Source organism: Dunckerocampus dactyliophorus, chromosome 15 (assembly GCF_027744805.1).
Source record: "Dunckerocampus dactyliophorus isolate RoL2022-P2 chromosome 15, RoL_Ddac_1.1, whole genome shotgun sequence".
NCBI classification, from domain to species: Eukaryota; Metazoa; Chordata; class Actinopteri; order Syngnathiformes; family Syngnathidae; genus Dunckerocampus; species Dunckerocampus dactyliophorus.
In genome coordinates, this window is record NC_072833.1 from 5,069,255 (window position 1) to 5,082,926 (window position 13,672).

General features: G+C 40.6%; 2 protein-coding genes across 3 annotated transcripts; one reads left to right on the forward strand and one right to left on the reverse strand.

Annotated features, from left to right (window-relative positions):
* Window positions 1–794: 794 nt before the first annotated feature.
* On the reverse strand, window positions 795–5,200 carry creld2 (cysteine-rich with EGF-like domains 2). Its single transcript, XM_054753106.1, has 10 exons — window positions 4,858–5,200; window positions 4,679–4,761; window positions 4,403–4,513; window positions 4,223–4,314; window positions 2,198–2,374; window positions 2,031–2,129; window positions 1,873–1,956; window positions 1,710–1,805; window positions 1,116–1,256; window positions 795–1,040 (listed from the first exon to the last, which is right to left on the reverse strand). Exons 1-10 carry the CDS (start codon window positions 4,999–5,001, stop codon window positions 994–996), a joined length of 1,074 nt encoding a protein of 357 aa, XP_054609081.1. The 5' UTR covers window positions 5,002–5,200; the 3' UTR covers window positions 795–993.
* Window positions 5,201–5,461: 261 nt separating this feature from the next.
* On the forward strand, window positions 5,462–12,620 carry alg12 (ALG12 alpha-1,6-mannosyltransferase). 2 transcript variants are annotated; one of them, XM_054753105.1, is made up of 10 exons: window positions 5,462–5,498; window positions 5,594–5,843; window positions 6,090–6,222; window positions 6,302–6,475; window positions 6,777–6,971; window positions 7,046–7,148; window positions 7,235–7,459; window positions 10,552–10,721; window positions 10,794–10,869; window positions 10,945–12,620. In XM_054753105.1, the coding sequence occupies exons 2-10, from the start codon at window positions 5,685–5,687 to the stop codon at window positions 11,189–11,191; spliced, it is 1,482 nt and encodes a 493-aa protein (XP_054609080.1). In that variant the 5' UTR covers window positions 5,462–5,498; window positions 5,594–5,684; the 3' UTR covers window positions 11,192–12,620. The 2 variants fall into 2 exon arrangements, with proteins under 2 accessions (XP_054609080.1, XP_054609079.1); XM_054753104.1 differs by having other exon boundaries at window positions 5,465–5,843.
* Window positions 12,621–13,672: the final 1,052 nt, after the last annotated feature.

A 13,672-nucleotide genomic window follows, 5' to 3' on the forward strand; every position in this document is an offset into this window, starting at 1 on the left:
TACACAGATATGGTTCACATGGAAGCCAAATTTTCCCAGCGCATATCCTAAAAATCACAGATCTATCCTGTCATGTAGAAGATCTTTGATTAGCGTATTGGCAGTAAGTCCTTAAAAACAGGAGAGGGCTCCGGTCATAAAGAGGATCTCTTTGACTCGTGTTTTTTGCGGTGGGTGCTCAAAAACAGCAGTGCACTCCTGTCCTATTTTTGCTGTAGGTCCTTAAAAACAGCCGTATGCGCCTGTCATGTAGAGGATCTTTGACTAGTGTTTTTTGCTGTACATCCTTAAAAACAGCAGTGCGCTCCTTGAGAGGATCTTTGAATAGCGTTTTTTGCTGTAGGTTCTTAAAAACAGCAGGGCGCTACTGTCATATTGAGGATCTTTGACTAATGCTTTTTGCTGTAGGTCCTTAAAAACAGCAGTGCACTCCTGTCATATTGCGGATCTCTGACAATTGTTTTTGGCATAGGTCCTTAAAAACAGCAGTGCGCTCCTGTAGAAGATCTTTGACTAGTGTTTTTTGCTGTAGGTCCTTAAAAACAGCATTGCGCTCCTGTCTTAGAGGATCTTTGACTAGCCTTGTTGTGGTAGGTTCTTAAAAACAGCAGTGCGCACCTGTCATGTAGAGGATCTTCACCCGTCATAGCGGGTCTTGACTTGTGTCGACAACTTCATGTGGAGGAGTATGAAATTCTCCATGGTTAGACTGCCACCCTGTGGCCATTATAATCACGTCAACAAGAATGGGAGCCATTCAAGAAAATGTGCATCAAATATTTCACGACAGCTGCTTTATTTGAAACATCTTTATTTACTTTAAAACATCACAACAAATAAACAAGTGGCGGTTTGAACACAGCAGTAAAATCTCATTCAAATAGTAGGAATTCATATTGGATTTCTGCCTTAATTGCTTTTTTTTTTTTTTTTAAATGAGCAGCGTTGAGTATTTCCAAATGTTCTGTCTGACTAGTACTGCTTTTCACACCATCAGAGCTCCGTGTGAGGACTTTCTGCTGTCTCCACCTCATCTTTGTCTGACGAGTAGAATGACATAACAAATGCTTTAGACGTGATTAGGCAAACAGCTTTCAAATACCAGTGACGCTCACCTTGCTCCTGCTTTTGTACACACTCTCCATCTTGGTCCTCGTAACCTCGGGCGCAAACACACTCGTAGCTGCCTTTATTGTTGACACACAGCTGGTGCTCCTTACTGCATGGTGACTCCGGCTGGGAACATTCATCAATATCTTGTGGAAAAACAGTACCGATAAATAAAAATAACATATTTCCTTATATTTTATCATATATTATGTACATTTCAGAACGTATTTTTTAAATACTTTTATAACGTTTTAAATTTTTTAAAAATGTAATATTTTTTGACCAGGGAAACGTTTATCCCTTTGGCTTGACTTGACAATGGATGACGAGCCCCCTCAAGTGGACAAACTACGAACTACACTAATTTTCTTTGCTCCAATCTTTGGAATTTGGATAAATACAGATTTTATATTTTATTATCGTTGATATTTTGAAATATATTTTAAGTAACATGCTGGAGATAACTCAATGGCCACATTGATAATTTTAAAAAAATTTGACAAGTTAGCATATAGTAAGTCAGCATTTATCTGAATGTGAACTTATTTGAATGAGGTATAATTGCTGAATGCTTTATAACTCGTATGATCGCGACCAACCTCTGCAGGTGCCCTCATTGTCCTGGTAGCCGCTGGCACATGCTTGGCACTTGTCAGCACCGCCTCCAGTGCATCCCGTACACGATTTATCACAGGCTGGAAAAAAGCCAAAGTACATGTGTCACATAATTGTCATCGTTTGTATTGAGATGTGTTTGTTTACCTTTGCAGGAGTAGGAGCCTTCAGTGTTGACACAGTATTGGTCTTCTTTACAAGGAGATGAATCCTTGGAGCACTCGTTTATATCTGGAAGACGTTTAAATGTCTTTCGACGTGTAATAACAGTCATGGTTTATTACTTTGAAGACATCGTTAATTACCAACACAAGCCTCCTGGTCATCCTCTTCCCAGCCCTCCTTGCACTCGTCACAGTCCCGATTGGTCGCCCCGCTGCATGTCTTGCAGGAAGAATGGCATCCTACGACAAAATAACACATTCATTATCCAGAAAGTATCTATAAAAAAAGGCAGGCGATATTGCTGTACCTGTGCATAAGGAGAAGGAGTCGTTCCGCACTTCGTTGAAGTAGCCGTCCACGCAATCTAGGCAGAAGTCTCCTTCATAGCCGAGGTCGCAGCTGCACTTCCCAGTGCCTCCGCGGGTTCCGTCGCCGCTGCACATGCCATTGCCGTGACAAGGCTTCTCAGATCCTCCCACACAAGCTTCAATATGAACAATGCCAGTGAGCAAGTCGTGTATGTGTGTATGTGTATGTGTCTGGTTAACACAAATACTGTATTGACCCGAGTATAACGACCGATGTGAGACACCTTTTTAGAACAAAACCTTTAAAAAGGGATAGTTTGGATTTTTTGACATAAAGTTGTGACATCCCATCAGCAGTGTAGTGTATCAACAGTGACTCTCTTGCTCTTGCCTGTCCATTGTTGTTTATGTTGTGTATGTGTAGGTTTTCTGCTCCAAGTCACTACTGTAGTGTGAGCGGCAGGAAGAAAAGCCTCCTCTTCCATTAAAGAAAAATGGTCTGGAGCCTCAAAACATGACACAGCTTATAAACTTTTTTTTTTTCATTTTACTTTACCTGTTAGAATAACAGAATTGAACTAACAGCAGTGTAGAGTGCATGTGTAGGCCTTAAAGACTGAACCATCTAGGCTTTTTTGAGTTGTTCTTGTATTTGTGTCAAATTAGAAGAAAATGTAGCCAACTTTAACATAAAAGGGCCCATCAGAGTTCACATACAGTGCCTTGCGAAAGTACTCGGCCCCCTTGAACTTTTGCCACATTTCTGGCTTCAAACAAAGATATAAAGATGTCATTTTTGTGTGAAGAATCAACACCAAGTGGGACACAATCGTGAAGTGGAACGAAATTCATACAATATTTTAAACTTTAACAAATAAAAATGAAAAGTGGGGTGTGCAAAATTATTCGGCCCCCCTAAGTTAATAGTTTGTAGAACCACCTTTTGCTACGACTAAGGCTGCAAGTCTTTTGGGGTATGTCACATCAGTTTTGCACATCTCAAGACTGAAATTTTTGCCCGTTATCCCTTGCAAAACAGCTAGACCTCACGAAGGTTTTAAAAAAAAAAAGTTTAAAATATTGTATAAATTTCATTCCACTTCACGATTGTGTCTCACTTGGACTGTACAGTGTTGCCATTCTATTGGTCGTGTCCTAGACCGTCTTTGCAGAGGGGCATTTATTTTATTTTCTGAATATTTTCTTGTTTGTTTTTAATTTGGAGAACAGATGCTGTGATATTTTTAAATGAACGATTCTTTCATGTATTCTCCATCTGTCAACGGCTTCTCCCTCCTCACGCTCTCCGGCGCAGTTCCAACACTGGCAGCTGTAAGTGAGTTTGGTGTCTTCATCCACTTCTTGAAAGTACATTTGCTCTGTTCAACCTTCCGAAATCGCTCCCTTACGCCCATCTGCAGTTGGGTACTTTTCATAAAAAGCTGAGTGCTTTGTCTTTTGTCTTTGCTTTGTTTTTCAATGTCTTTCAACTCTTTACTTTCTTATATGTCTGTTTAGGGACATTTTCATGGTTATGAACAGCTCACCGCTGGGGTAGCACAGTCTCAAGATGTCTTTTCCGCGCCTGATTGTCTGAACACACAGGCCCCTCTCCCCCTTCCCTTGCTCATCCAATCAGAATGCAGTGTAGATGCATTCACGACCTTGCAGTGAGTCAGATATTTCATAGTCTTTTTGAAAACACATATTTCCTCCGCTTAGATGTTAAAAAAAAAAAAACACAGTTCAGCGCGGGAGCCGCAACAAGGAGGCTGAAGTGTCGACCACTGGTGTAACTCTTTAGACTTAAAACTTATTTGGGTCAGTTTGGTAATTTTTAAAGAAATGCACGGTTGTAGATGGCCACAATGTGTGTCCCTGGGCATCTTGGGGATTTTCTCACACATTCCAAGCGGATGAAAACACAATAAGCACAGTTGCTTTAAATAGCTTGTAACAAAAATGGACAGGGAGATATCATTTTTGGTTTCATGAAAAAGCAACAATAATATGTTTTTCCTCACCATTGCAGTCAGGTCCAAATGTGCCTTTAGGACAGCATACTTTAATAGTCTCAATGCAGAACCATTTGTAAAGATCAGGATGCTTTGTTTTCCTGCAGCGCAAACACAAAAAATCTTAAACCTCCCCAGAATTGACATATATTTCAAACAGGCAACATTTCGGGTCAACCTGGCACTGACCTGTTGAACCACCATGTTTCAAAAAGCTCCTCATTCTCTTCTAACATGCGGTTGCACTCAAAGCTGCTGCTGTCACACAGGTCCTCCATGATCTCCATCAGACGGATCTCGCTGCATGAAAATTTAAAAAAAATCTTTACAATGAAAGCAATTGCAACTGCATGCGTGTTAATAATGTTGCATCTTAACTTTATGATTATGCAATATTGTGATGAAGCACACGTCTGGGTTGTTCCAGTTTTGATGACCTGTGGCAGGCTGACCTGACCGGCTCACCTTGTTTCATATTTGGACAGTTTCCTCTCCTCCCACGCTGTGTTGCCCCCACCAAAGTTTTGCTTTGCAGTTCTGTCATAGCCCTAAAACATAGAAAAGGAGTTATGGAGGCTATTTTAAGACTTAACATCACATTAGTGTGTTCATTGAAAAATGCACCCATGCTTGGTGTCTCTTACCTTGTTAAAGTTATTTGTAATTTGTTGGCAGGTACTGCAGGCGCTTTGTAAATCCCTTTCTGCATCAATAACTTGGAAAAGTAAAAAAAGAACAACACAGGACAAAAGCCAGAGGAGCTTCAGTTCTGGACTGGTTGACAGCATGTCGCCGTTTCATCAGGGCTCACAATACAAACCACCCTACAACGAACTTGTATAATAATACCGGTCACATTTAATGGCACTGTGGCCAATAATAAAGAAATTAGCTTTTATATAAAGTAGTATTTACATGCCGGCTGAGGAAACTGTCTACCGCGACTTCTAGTTTTCCGCTTCAGCCCAGCTGTCGACTTGTGGCTTGTGGTGATTGGCTCTTTGTGTCTGCCAATCAAACGTGCAGCCAATCATCTGGCGCCACGCTCGGGACAAATCGCTACCTCCACGCAGGGAGTAAAGCTCAAATAAGCTATTTAAAAATATAATTCAATGTAAATGATTTTATATAAAGTAAACAATTATTTTAATTGTTTTTTAAAATTAAGATAATATTTTTGTTCAAACGAAAAACTGAACAGACACGTCCGGTCAATACCGGAAGTAGAAAATATTCGTCATTTGCCATGGCTGAAGTCACGGCTCAGGATGGGGCGGGCGCACAGGTTTAAGAGCTGCTGAACATTCACGGTTTAGGGTGGGTCACACTGTTAGTTATTTTGTGTTCTACTTTGTTTTTCTGTTATCCCCTCTGTAACAGTCTGTAACCCAAGGAGAGACACGCCGGGACAGTAGGTGTCGGTATGCACCTACATTTCAGGTTGCGATAAACAAAGAAGAAGAAGAAGAAGATGGCCGAAAGAATGGGTGTATTGGATCTTTCGCTGCTACTTTTACTGTCATCAGTGGCCTTTTTACACTTACTTATATGCCCGTTCACAAAAGTGGAAGAAAGCTTTAATCTGCAGGCGGCCCATGATCTCCTATATCACAGATTGGATTTTGACAAGGTAAGCAACAGCGGGTGTTGTAGAGCAGTGATCCCCGAACTTCTGAGTTCGCGTTCCAACAAACCTGTGGTGGACAGGTGGATTTTTAACCAATTTGAATTGGTTAAAGAACCACTTGTGAAGTTACTCTGCGTTTTACCACGTTTTTCAACATCAGCAAACCTGCATTTGAAGAGTAAGCAGAAGTATAATGAATATTGCCTGTAAGGTGCTTCACTAACAATGTATTGCATGTATCTCTTTCAGTATGACCATCATGAGTTTTCTGGTGTGGTGCCTCGAACTTTCATTGGTCCCCTGTTTATCTCCACTCTATGCTCCCCTGTTGTCTTTCTGGCTTCTCTGCTGGATGCACCAAAATTCAACACCCAGCTCATCGGTAAAATCATCATAATCTCACCCAGTTGTGCTAACTCGACGTCAAAATCTGATATTGTTTCTTATTTGTTGTGTTCAAGTCCGAGCCTCCTTGGGAGTATGCGTCATTGGTGCGTTATGGCACCTGCAGAGAGAGGTGAGGAAGCAATTTGGCTCCACGGTGGCGATCCTTTTCTGTCTGACATGTGCATCGCAGTTTCACCTAATGTTCTACAGCACCAGGACGCTCCCTAATGTGTTTGCATTACCAATAGGTAAGACACTCCACTCATAAGACACATTATAGGACACCCGGCCACGTCCCCACACGACGCCATAAGGCCAAAAAAAAAAAAAGACAGACAGACAGTTCAAACAGTTCAAAAACCTCACGTATCTATTTCTTGTGGCAATAATGTTAATAAGTCTAAAGGAAAACCAAAGCTTCTCCAACTGAAAACTGTATAACACTTCCCTGACCCATCGGTCATACAATGGCGGTAAAACTTGTTTTTCAATTAAGCAAAATTTATTTGCTTTTTATGTCTAAATACACTGTTCTTTTTGTCTTCAAAGTTCTTATAGCATTCACCTCGTGGATGGCTCACAAATACGGCAGCTTCATCAGCCTCTCCGCTTTTGCCATCATTGTGTTCCGTTCCGAGCTCTGCATGTTCTTGGGTCTCATGTTGCTAGTATCACTCCTGAGCGGGAAGCTAGGGTTATTAGAGCTTTTTTACCATGCTGTTCCTGCGGGATTGCTATCACTAGGTAAGTGGGTACCATACATTTAATATATTTGGAATACAGGGGGGCACAAGCTTTTGATTTTGTGTGTTTTTCAGCTCTAACAGTGGCCGTCGACTCTGTATTTTGGAGGAAACTTTTGTGGCCAGAAGGTCAGGTTTTATGGTACAACAGCATTGACAACAAAAGCTCCAACTGGGGAATATCCTTTAGCGCACTCAAATGCACTGCGACATTTTTGTCTGAATTCCTAATCCCTCTAAACATCCTTGACTCCCTTTTCAGTAAACCTCTCCCTTTCTATGGTATTTTTACTCCGTTTTACCCCGCGCACTTGGATGCACACTGTTGTTAGTCCCGTTGGGCCTGCGGGATCAGAGGATGAGGCGCCTATTGCTGCCAGCTGTCGCCTTCATCCTTGTATACTCGTTGCTGCCTCATAAAGAGCTGCGCTTTATCATGTACACTTTCCCTGTGTTCACTTTGATGGCTGCCAGAGGATGCTCTTTCATGTAAGTCCATATATACAAGTAGAAACATCAGCTTGGCTGTAAGTCTTTACTATTGTGCTTATAGTTTGCATTGCATCATACAGACAGGTGTTTTTAATATTTTGTCACCTTGGTGTGATGCAATACTGTTCTACATCACTGCTAGATTAGCCCTTAAGAAGTTCAAAAAATGTCAGCTTACCAAAAAATGCAGTAAAAATACAATATACACTAAGTCCCCAACTAACGAACACAGTTGGTTCCAGACGACCGTTCTTAAGTCGAATCATTCATAAGTAGGGGAAAAGGTAATATTACCAGTGATATAGGTACTACATGTATGTGTATACATATACAGTATATGCGTATGTATGTAAATATGACTTAATATTAAATGAGGATAATTAATGAAAAAACAACAATAAAAGTGATATAATAATACGTAATGATAAATGTTATTTACCTTTGAAGAGGAGTGGTCGAGCATACGTCGTTGGTAGTGGTGGAGGAGGAGGAGATATTGAAAAAAAGGACAAATTGTCGTCGTCGTTAGACTCTTCTAAAAGAGGTAGTGTTCTGTGGGTGGTGTAGAATTAAGCAGACCTATTAACTCTTCATAAACTTTAATCACACTCTCTCACCAATGTCCAAAGCAATGTAGCTTTCGCTGTCCTCCCCTCCTCCACCCCTCCTCCTCTTGTTCTCCCGCTGTTGGTCCCATTAACAGTGTCACAGTGCCCTCTGCTAGTCAAGCATGTAGCAGTATAAATATGGACTTATCAGGCAAAACGCATGAAAAAATAGACCAGTCAGCTTGTGTTCGTATCTCCAAGTGTTCGCACGTCGGATGTTCGTTAGTAGGGGACTCAATTTTTTTGTCTTTTTACTTCAGCCTGAAATATAAATATGAAATACAGTGCCTATCATAAGTATTCACCCCCTTTGATGAAAAAAAACTCTTTAATGTCAAAGTGAAAACAGATTTTTATAAAGTAATGTTGATGAAAAAAATTATATAAATGAAAATAATTGTTTGCATAATTATTCACCCCCATCAAGTCAGTATTTAGTAGATTCACATTTGGCTGCAATCACAGCAGTGAGTCTGTGTGGATGGTCTCAATCAGTCTTGCACATCTGCCCACTGCAATTTTGCTCCATTCTTCTTTGCAAAATTGCTCAAGCTCTTGTCAGGTTGCGCGGGTATCGGGCATGAACAGCCCTTTTCAAATCCAGCCACAAATTCTCTATGGGATTGAGGTCTGGGCTTTGACTTGGCCACTCCAGAACATTTACCTGGTTCTTTTTTTAACCAGTCCTGTTGCAGTATGTTTTGGATCATTGTCTTCCTGGAAAATAAATCTTCTTCCAAGACATAGTTCTTTTGCAGACTGAAAAAGATTGTCCCCCAGGATTTCAGTGTATTTTGCAGCATTCATTCTGCCCTCTATGTTTACAAGCCTTCCAGGTCCAGTTGCTGAGAAACACCCCCACAGCACGATGCTGCCACCACCATGCTTCACAGTGGGGATGGTGTGTTTTTGGTGATGTGCTGAATTGTACTTCTCAATAACCTTTTCCCTGAGTTTCTTAGTGTTCTTCTGTCTTCGTGGTGTAATGGTAGCCAGGAATACCGATCAACCACTCTCTGGACCCTTCAGATACAGGGGTTTTACAACTCACACCCACACCACTCCGGTGATCTTCATTTCACTAATTGTGAGACTATTGGCAACAATTTGATGGACCTCTATTGGTTTAGACCATTAAATTAAAAAGGGGGTGAATAATTATGCAAACAATTATTTTCATTTATATAATTTTCTTTCATTAACATTACTTTATAGTAATTCACGTTATTCACTTTGACATTAAAGAGTTTTTTTCCAATATTTTTTTTTTGATTGAACATGATTGATTTATGAAAGGAATAAAAGGGTAAACCATCAAAGGGGGTGAATACGTATGATAGGCACTGTACTAATTATATTTGGGGGATTTTAGCCCTTCATGTTTGTTTTACTGTTCTTGACAAAACTGCACGCCACACATTCTTTTTTTTTTCTTAATATCCACACAATTATGCAGAAAACAGTAAAAGGTATGAAATGTTGCTGCATGCTTTGAATGGGAAAACGTACAATTTAAAAAGTCAGTACAGTCTTCCCTCGCTATACATTGCGGTTCGAACATTGCACCCTTACTCTATCGCGTGTGTGTGTGTGTGTATGCATATTTAAGCAAATTATTTTTGGCCTAAATCAAGCATTTCCTAGCATAAAAATGGCTAAACGAATGAAAATACTAATAAGGCATTAAAAAGACTTGATTTGAAATGTAATACAGTATCTGTGACTTGTGTGCGCCTTTAACAAGTGGGGCATTGGAAGTGATGTCAGCTAGCTAGAGTTGACTGTTAGCTGAGGGCTAGCACAGGTTAGCTGTGGAGCAGCAGTAGAGTGTTCTACACTGGTCTCTAGGTGTCAGTAATGTTACATTGAGGAGACAATAGCAACCAGGAAGTATACTGTCAATGCTAACGTGTGAGTCTGTCTTTTCTTATTTATGTCTAAGATAGCTTATTTTCGATTATTATGTCTACAATATTGGGTAACACAAGTTTAAAGGTGATTATAGGGGTGTTATTTCATGCCTACAGGGCTCTAATAATGGTAAAAAAAAAAAAAAAAAAACATATTTAGAAGGTCATAAACAGGTTTTCTGTTCTACTACTTAATAATGAATCCTACTTTGCAGAAATGTATTTATTGCGGTTGGCTCTTGAACTAGTTAACTGCGAAAAATAAGGGACGACTGTAGTCCAGATTGCCTCAACATAAAGGATCGTATTTGTTAAGATAAGTGTCGGATTCAAAAATAGCATTTTCAGTGTGACATTTTTAGTCGTTTGGAACAAATGTCGGTGTTTATGTTGCTTAGGCATTTTAGGCTAATTTAAGGAACAGAAGGGACAGTCGAAAATGAATATTCAAGCTACATCCATTCACAATGGCTTGAAAATGAACTGAATGGCTTGTGAGCATTACAGAATTGTAGACAGCGACACTGTATGTCGGAAAATACATTCTGAAAGCATTTTCTGTGCATTTTAGTTTGTGCAACTACCACAAATCCTGGATGTATAAACTTGGATCAGCTGTCGTGGTGGGTCAGCTGTTGTTGAACGTCTCCTACACCAGTGTCAGCCTGTTTGTTTCCTACCACAATTACCCAGGAGGCCGAGGGATGCAGGAGCTACACCGGCTGTTGCCTGCCACAGCAGGTAGGAAAGCGGAACATGTGGACTATTTTGACTATAACGTGTGAGCAAATAAAAAGTACGTTGTCTTCTCAGACGTCTTTGTTCATGTTGACGCCTACACTGCTCAAACTGGAGTGTCTCGCTTCATGGAGCAGCATCCACACTGGAGGTCTGCCTGTTTTACATATTTTACCAGTGTTCTACTTTATTTGTAATACCTCCCCACCCCCCGGGGTCTTTGCAGATATGACAAACGAGAGGATTTGAGCCCCACAAGTCCTGAAATGAAAATGTTCTCACACCTGCTGATGGCGGTAAACGCCACAAAGATTCTTCTACTCCAGGACACTCACAGACCTCTGACATTTATCGAAGGCTACAGCAATATCGCTCTCAACTTGTTTCGTTTCCCTCCTGTCAGTGTTAGACTGGAGAGAAAAAGTGTGCTGATGCAGAGCATGGCGTTCAACGGGTCAGAGGCGTCAGCTTAAGATGCTTGTGTTACGGAGTAGACAATGATACATTACCGATTGACAAGAGGTATTCTTCAGCATTTATGCAGAGGTGCAAAAATCGGGTAAGCACTACATGCAGTGCATAGGGGGCTATTTACAGTCCGCAATTTGTGTATTCAACAGCTGTTTGTGCGTGTGTAAAGGATATGATCGATAACAGAGGCACGCCAGTCATTACTATGCCCCTCCTAATAAATAGATAAGATGTGAATTTCTCTTGCAGATGAATAAAGTATCTAAGTATTCGTCCTACATATCTTTTATTTCAGCCGGATGTTAGGATCCTTCCGTTTGAATGGGTTAAACTTGAGCTTCACTTTTGTCCACTTGAAATCGCTAGGAAGTAAATGTGCATATTAATTTGATACCAAATTGAAAGGGAAAGCTGGGTTAGCCTGAACAAACACGATAAAGCAGTATCCAAAGTACAAAAATACATCCAAGCAGCAATAAAGCCAAATTTTCTGGGGAATCTCCACGCTGTCATCATGAGACGCACATGCATTGACAGGTTATCGCAGTGGTAATTGGTAATATGAGTTAAACGTTCAGTTTCAATGATGTTTAGGTCTGGAGGCTGTGAAGGCCATTCAATAACTTTCAGCTTGCGTTTCTTGAGGTAGTCCGTGGTGGATTTTGAGGTATGTTTAGGGTCATCACCATCCTGTTGTAGAAGCCATCCTCTTTTCAGCTTCAGAGTTCTATGTTAACTTCATGAGTCCACAGCACTTGTTTCCAAAAGTTATCAGGCTTCTGTAGATGTTCTGTTGCATATTTCTGACATAAGGATGCAGGTAAGGTTTTCTTCTGCAGAGGTCTTCTTTGTGCAAGGATCGCCACACAGTGGAAGGATGCACCACCACTCCTGAGTTTGCTAAATCTTCCTTCAAGTCTTTTTGAAGTCAAATGTGGGTTTTGATTTACCTTGATTTACCTTTCTGACCAGGCTACGAGCTGTTCTCTCAGTTTCATTGGTCTTCCAGATCTCATCTTGACCTCCACAGTTCCCCTCACCAGCCATCTTGTAATTATACCTCCCACTGTGGAAACTGCAAGCTGAAAACGCTTTGCTATCTTCTTGTAGCTCTCCCCAGCATTGTGGGCATGAGTGTTTCCTGTCTTAGAGGAACCCATGGTTGCTGAGTATTTGCACCAGGTTTGTGGAGTTGCCGTGTTTACGAAAACCTGAAATTGGCACGAGCTCTAGCTGGTGCTCCTTCATGACAATTGTTCACACATGCTTCAGGGCTAATGAACTGGTAAAGGTCTGAGCTTGTAAAAAGAATCTGACACTTTGAAACTCTCAGGGGGCCCCGACTTTTCACATGCCAAAATGATTTTATTTTTGTAATTTTGTTCAATTTCTGAAATAAAATGTAACTCTGCATTGTTTCCTCATAGTGTCTTTTTTCCCCCAACTACTAGAGAAAATATGAATATATGAATAAAATGAAATATGAATAAAAACAAAATATGCTGTTTTTAAAGGGGTGCCCAGACTTTTGCACACAACTGTATATGGTGTTGGAATTGCAGTGCTGTCGATGCGTTCAGGTCAGAATAAAGTTATGTTAGACTGTGTGGGGACACTATTGTACCCCTGTGTGCTGTCACAACAAAGGGGTGGCTTGACATGGTGCACGTGCGCTAATTATGCCGTTAACTTATTATTTTTGACAGCCCTAATTATTTTGTTGTTTAAGACACCATTGTCATTTTGTCCTATTTTTATTTTATATTAGCTTGGTGATATTGTCGATCATGCTGCGACTTAGAATGCGTCACTGACGCCTTGTGTTATTTATGATTTGAAATGCACTGATTTCAAATTGACCAGACACATTAGGTGTATTGGCACAAAGTATCCATATCGGATTGGTCTCGCCGATACCAGCCTGAATTTGACTAGGCTGTGTGAGCAGCAGCACTAGAACCACAGCGAACACGGGCTGAAGAGAATTAAGACGGAGGATGACGTGACCATCCCTTCATGGAGGCACTGTGGACACACAAGGTTGGATTCAGACTCAAAAGTAATGGTAAGACCTCTTCAGTACACAATACGTTATCTATACAATTCAGTATTCTTTTCCCAGTCTGTATGGCCTTTCATTCCAGAATAATCCGGTCCAACAAGAAAGTTGTCCAGGACTCTGCGTATTCCTAGAAGCCCTGTTGGTAAGTGAACAGGTATGAACACATTTACCAAGATTCGTCAGTCAAGTCGAATTTATCGCTGTTAATTGGTTTGAAAGCCGACCGCGAGAAATTTCCGCAATGTAGGATTATTTATAAATGGAATATTTATGTAGGAAAATAGAAAAACCTTCCAAATAAGGTTAGGTTATGGTTATTAGAGCCTTCTAGACATGAAATAACACTCAGTCACATTTACATTCATATTACACAATACTAGAAGACGCTACTTTTTCCCCCACACACTTTAGACACGAAGGT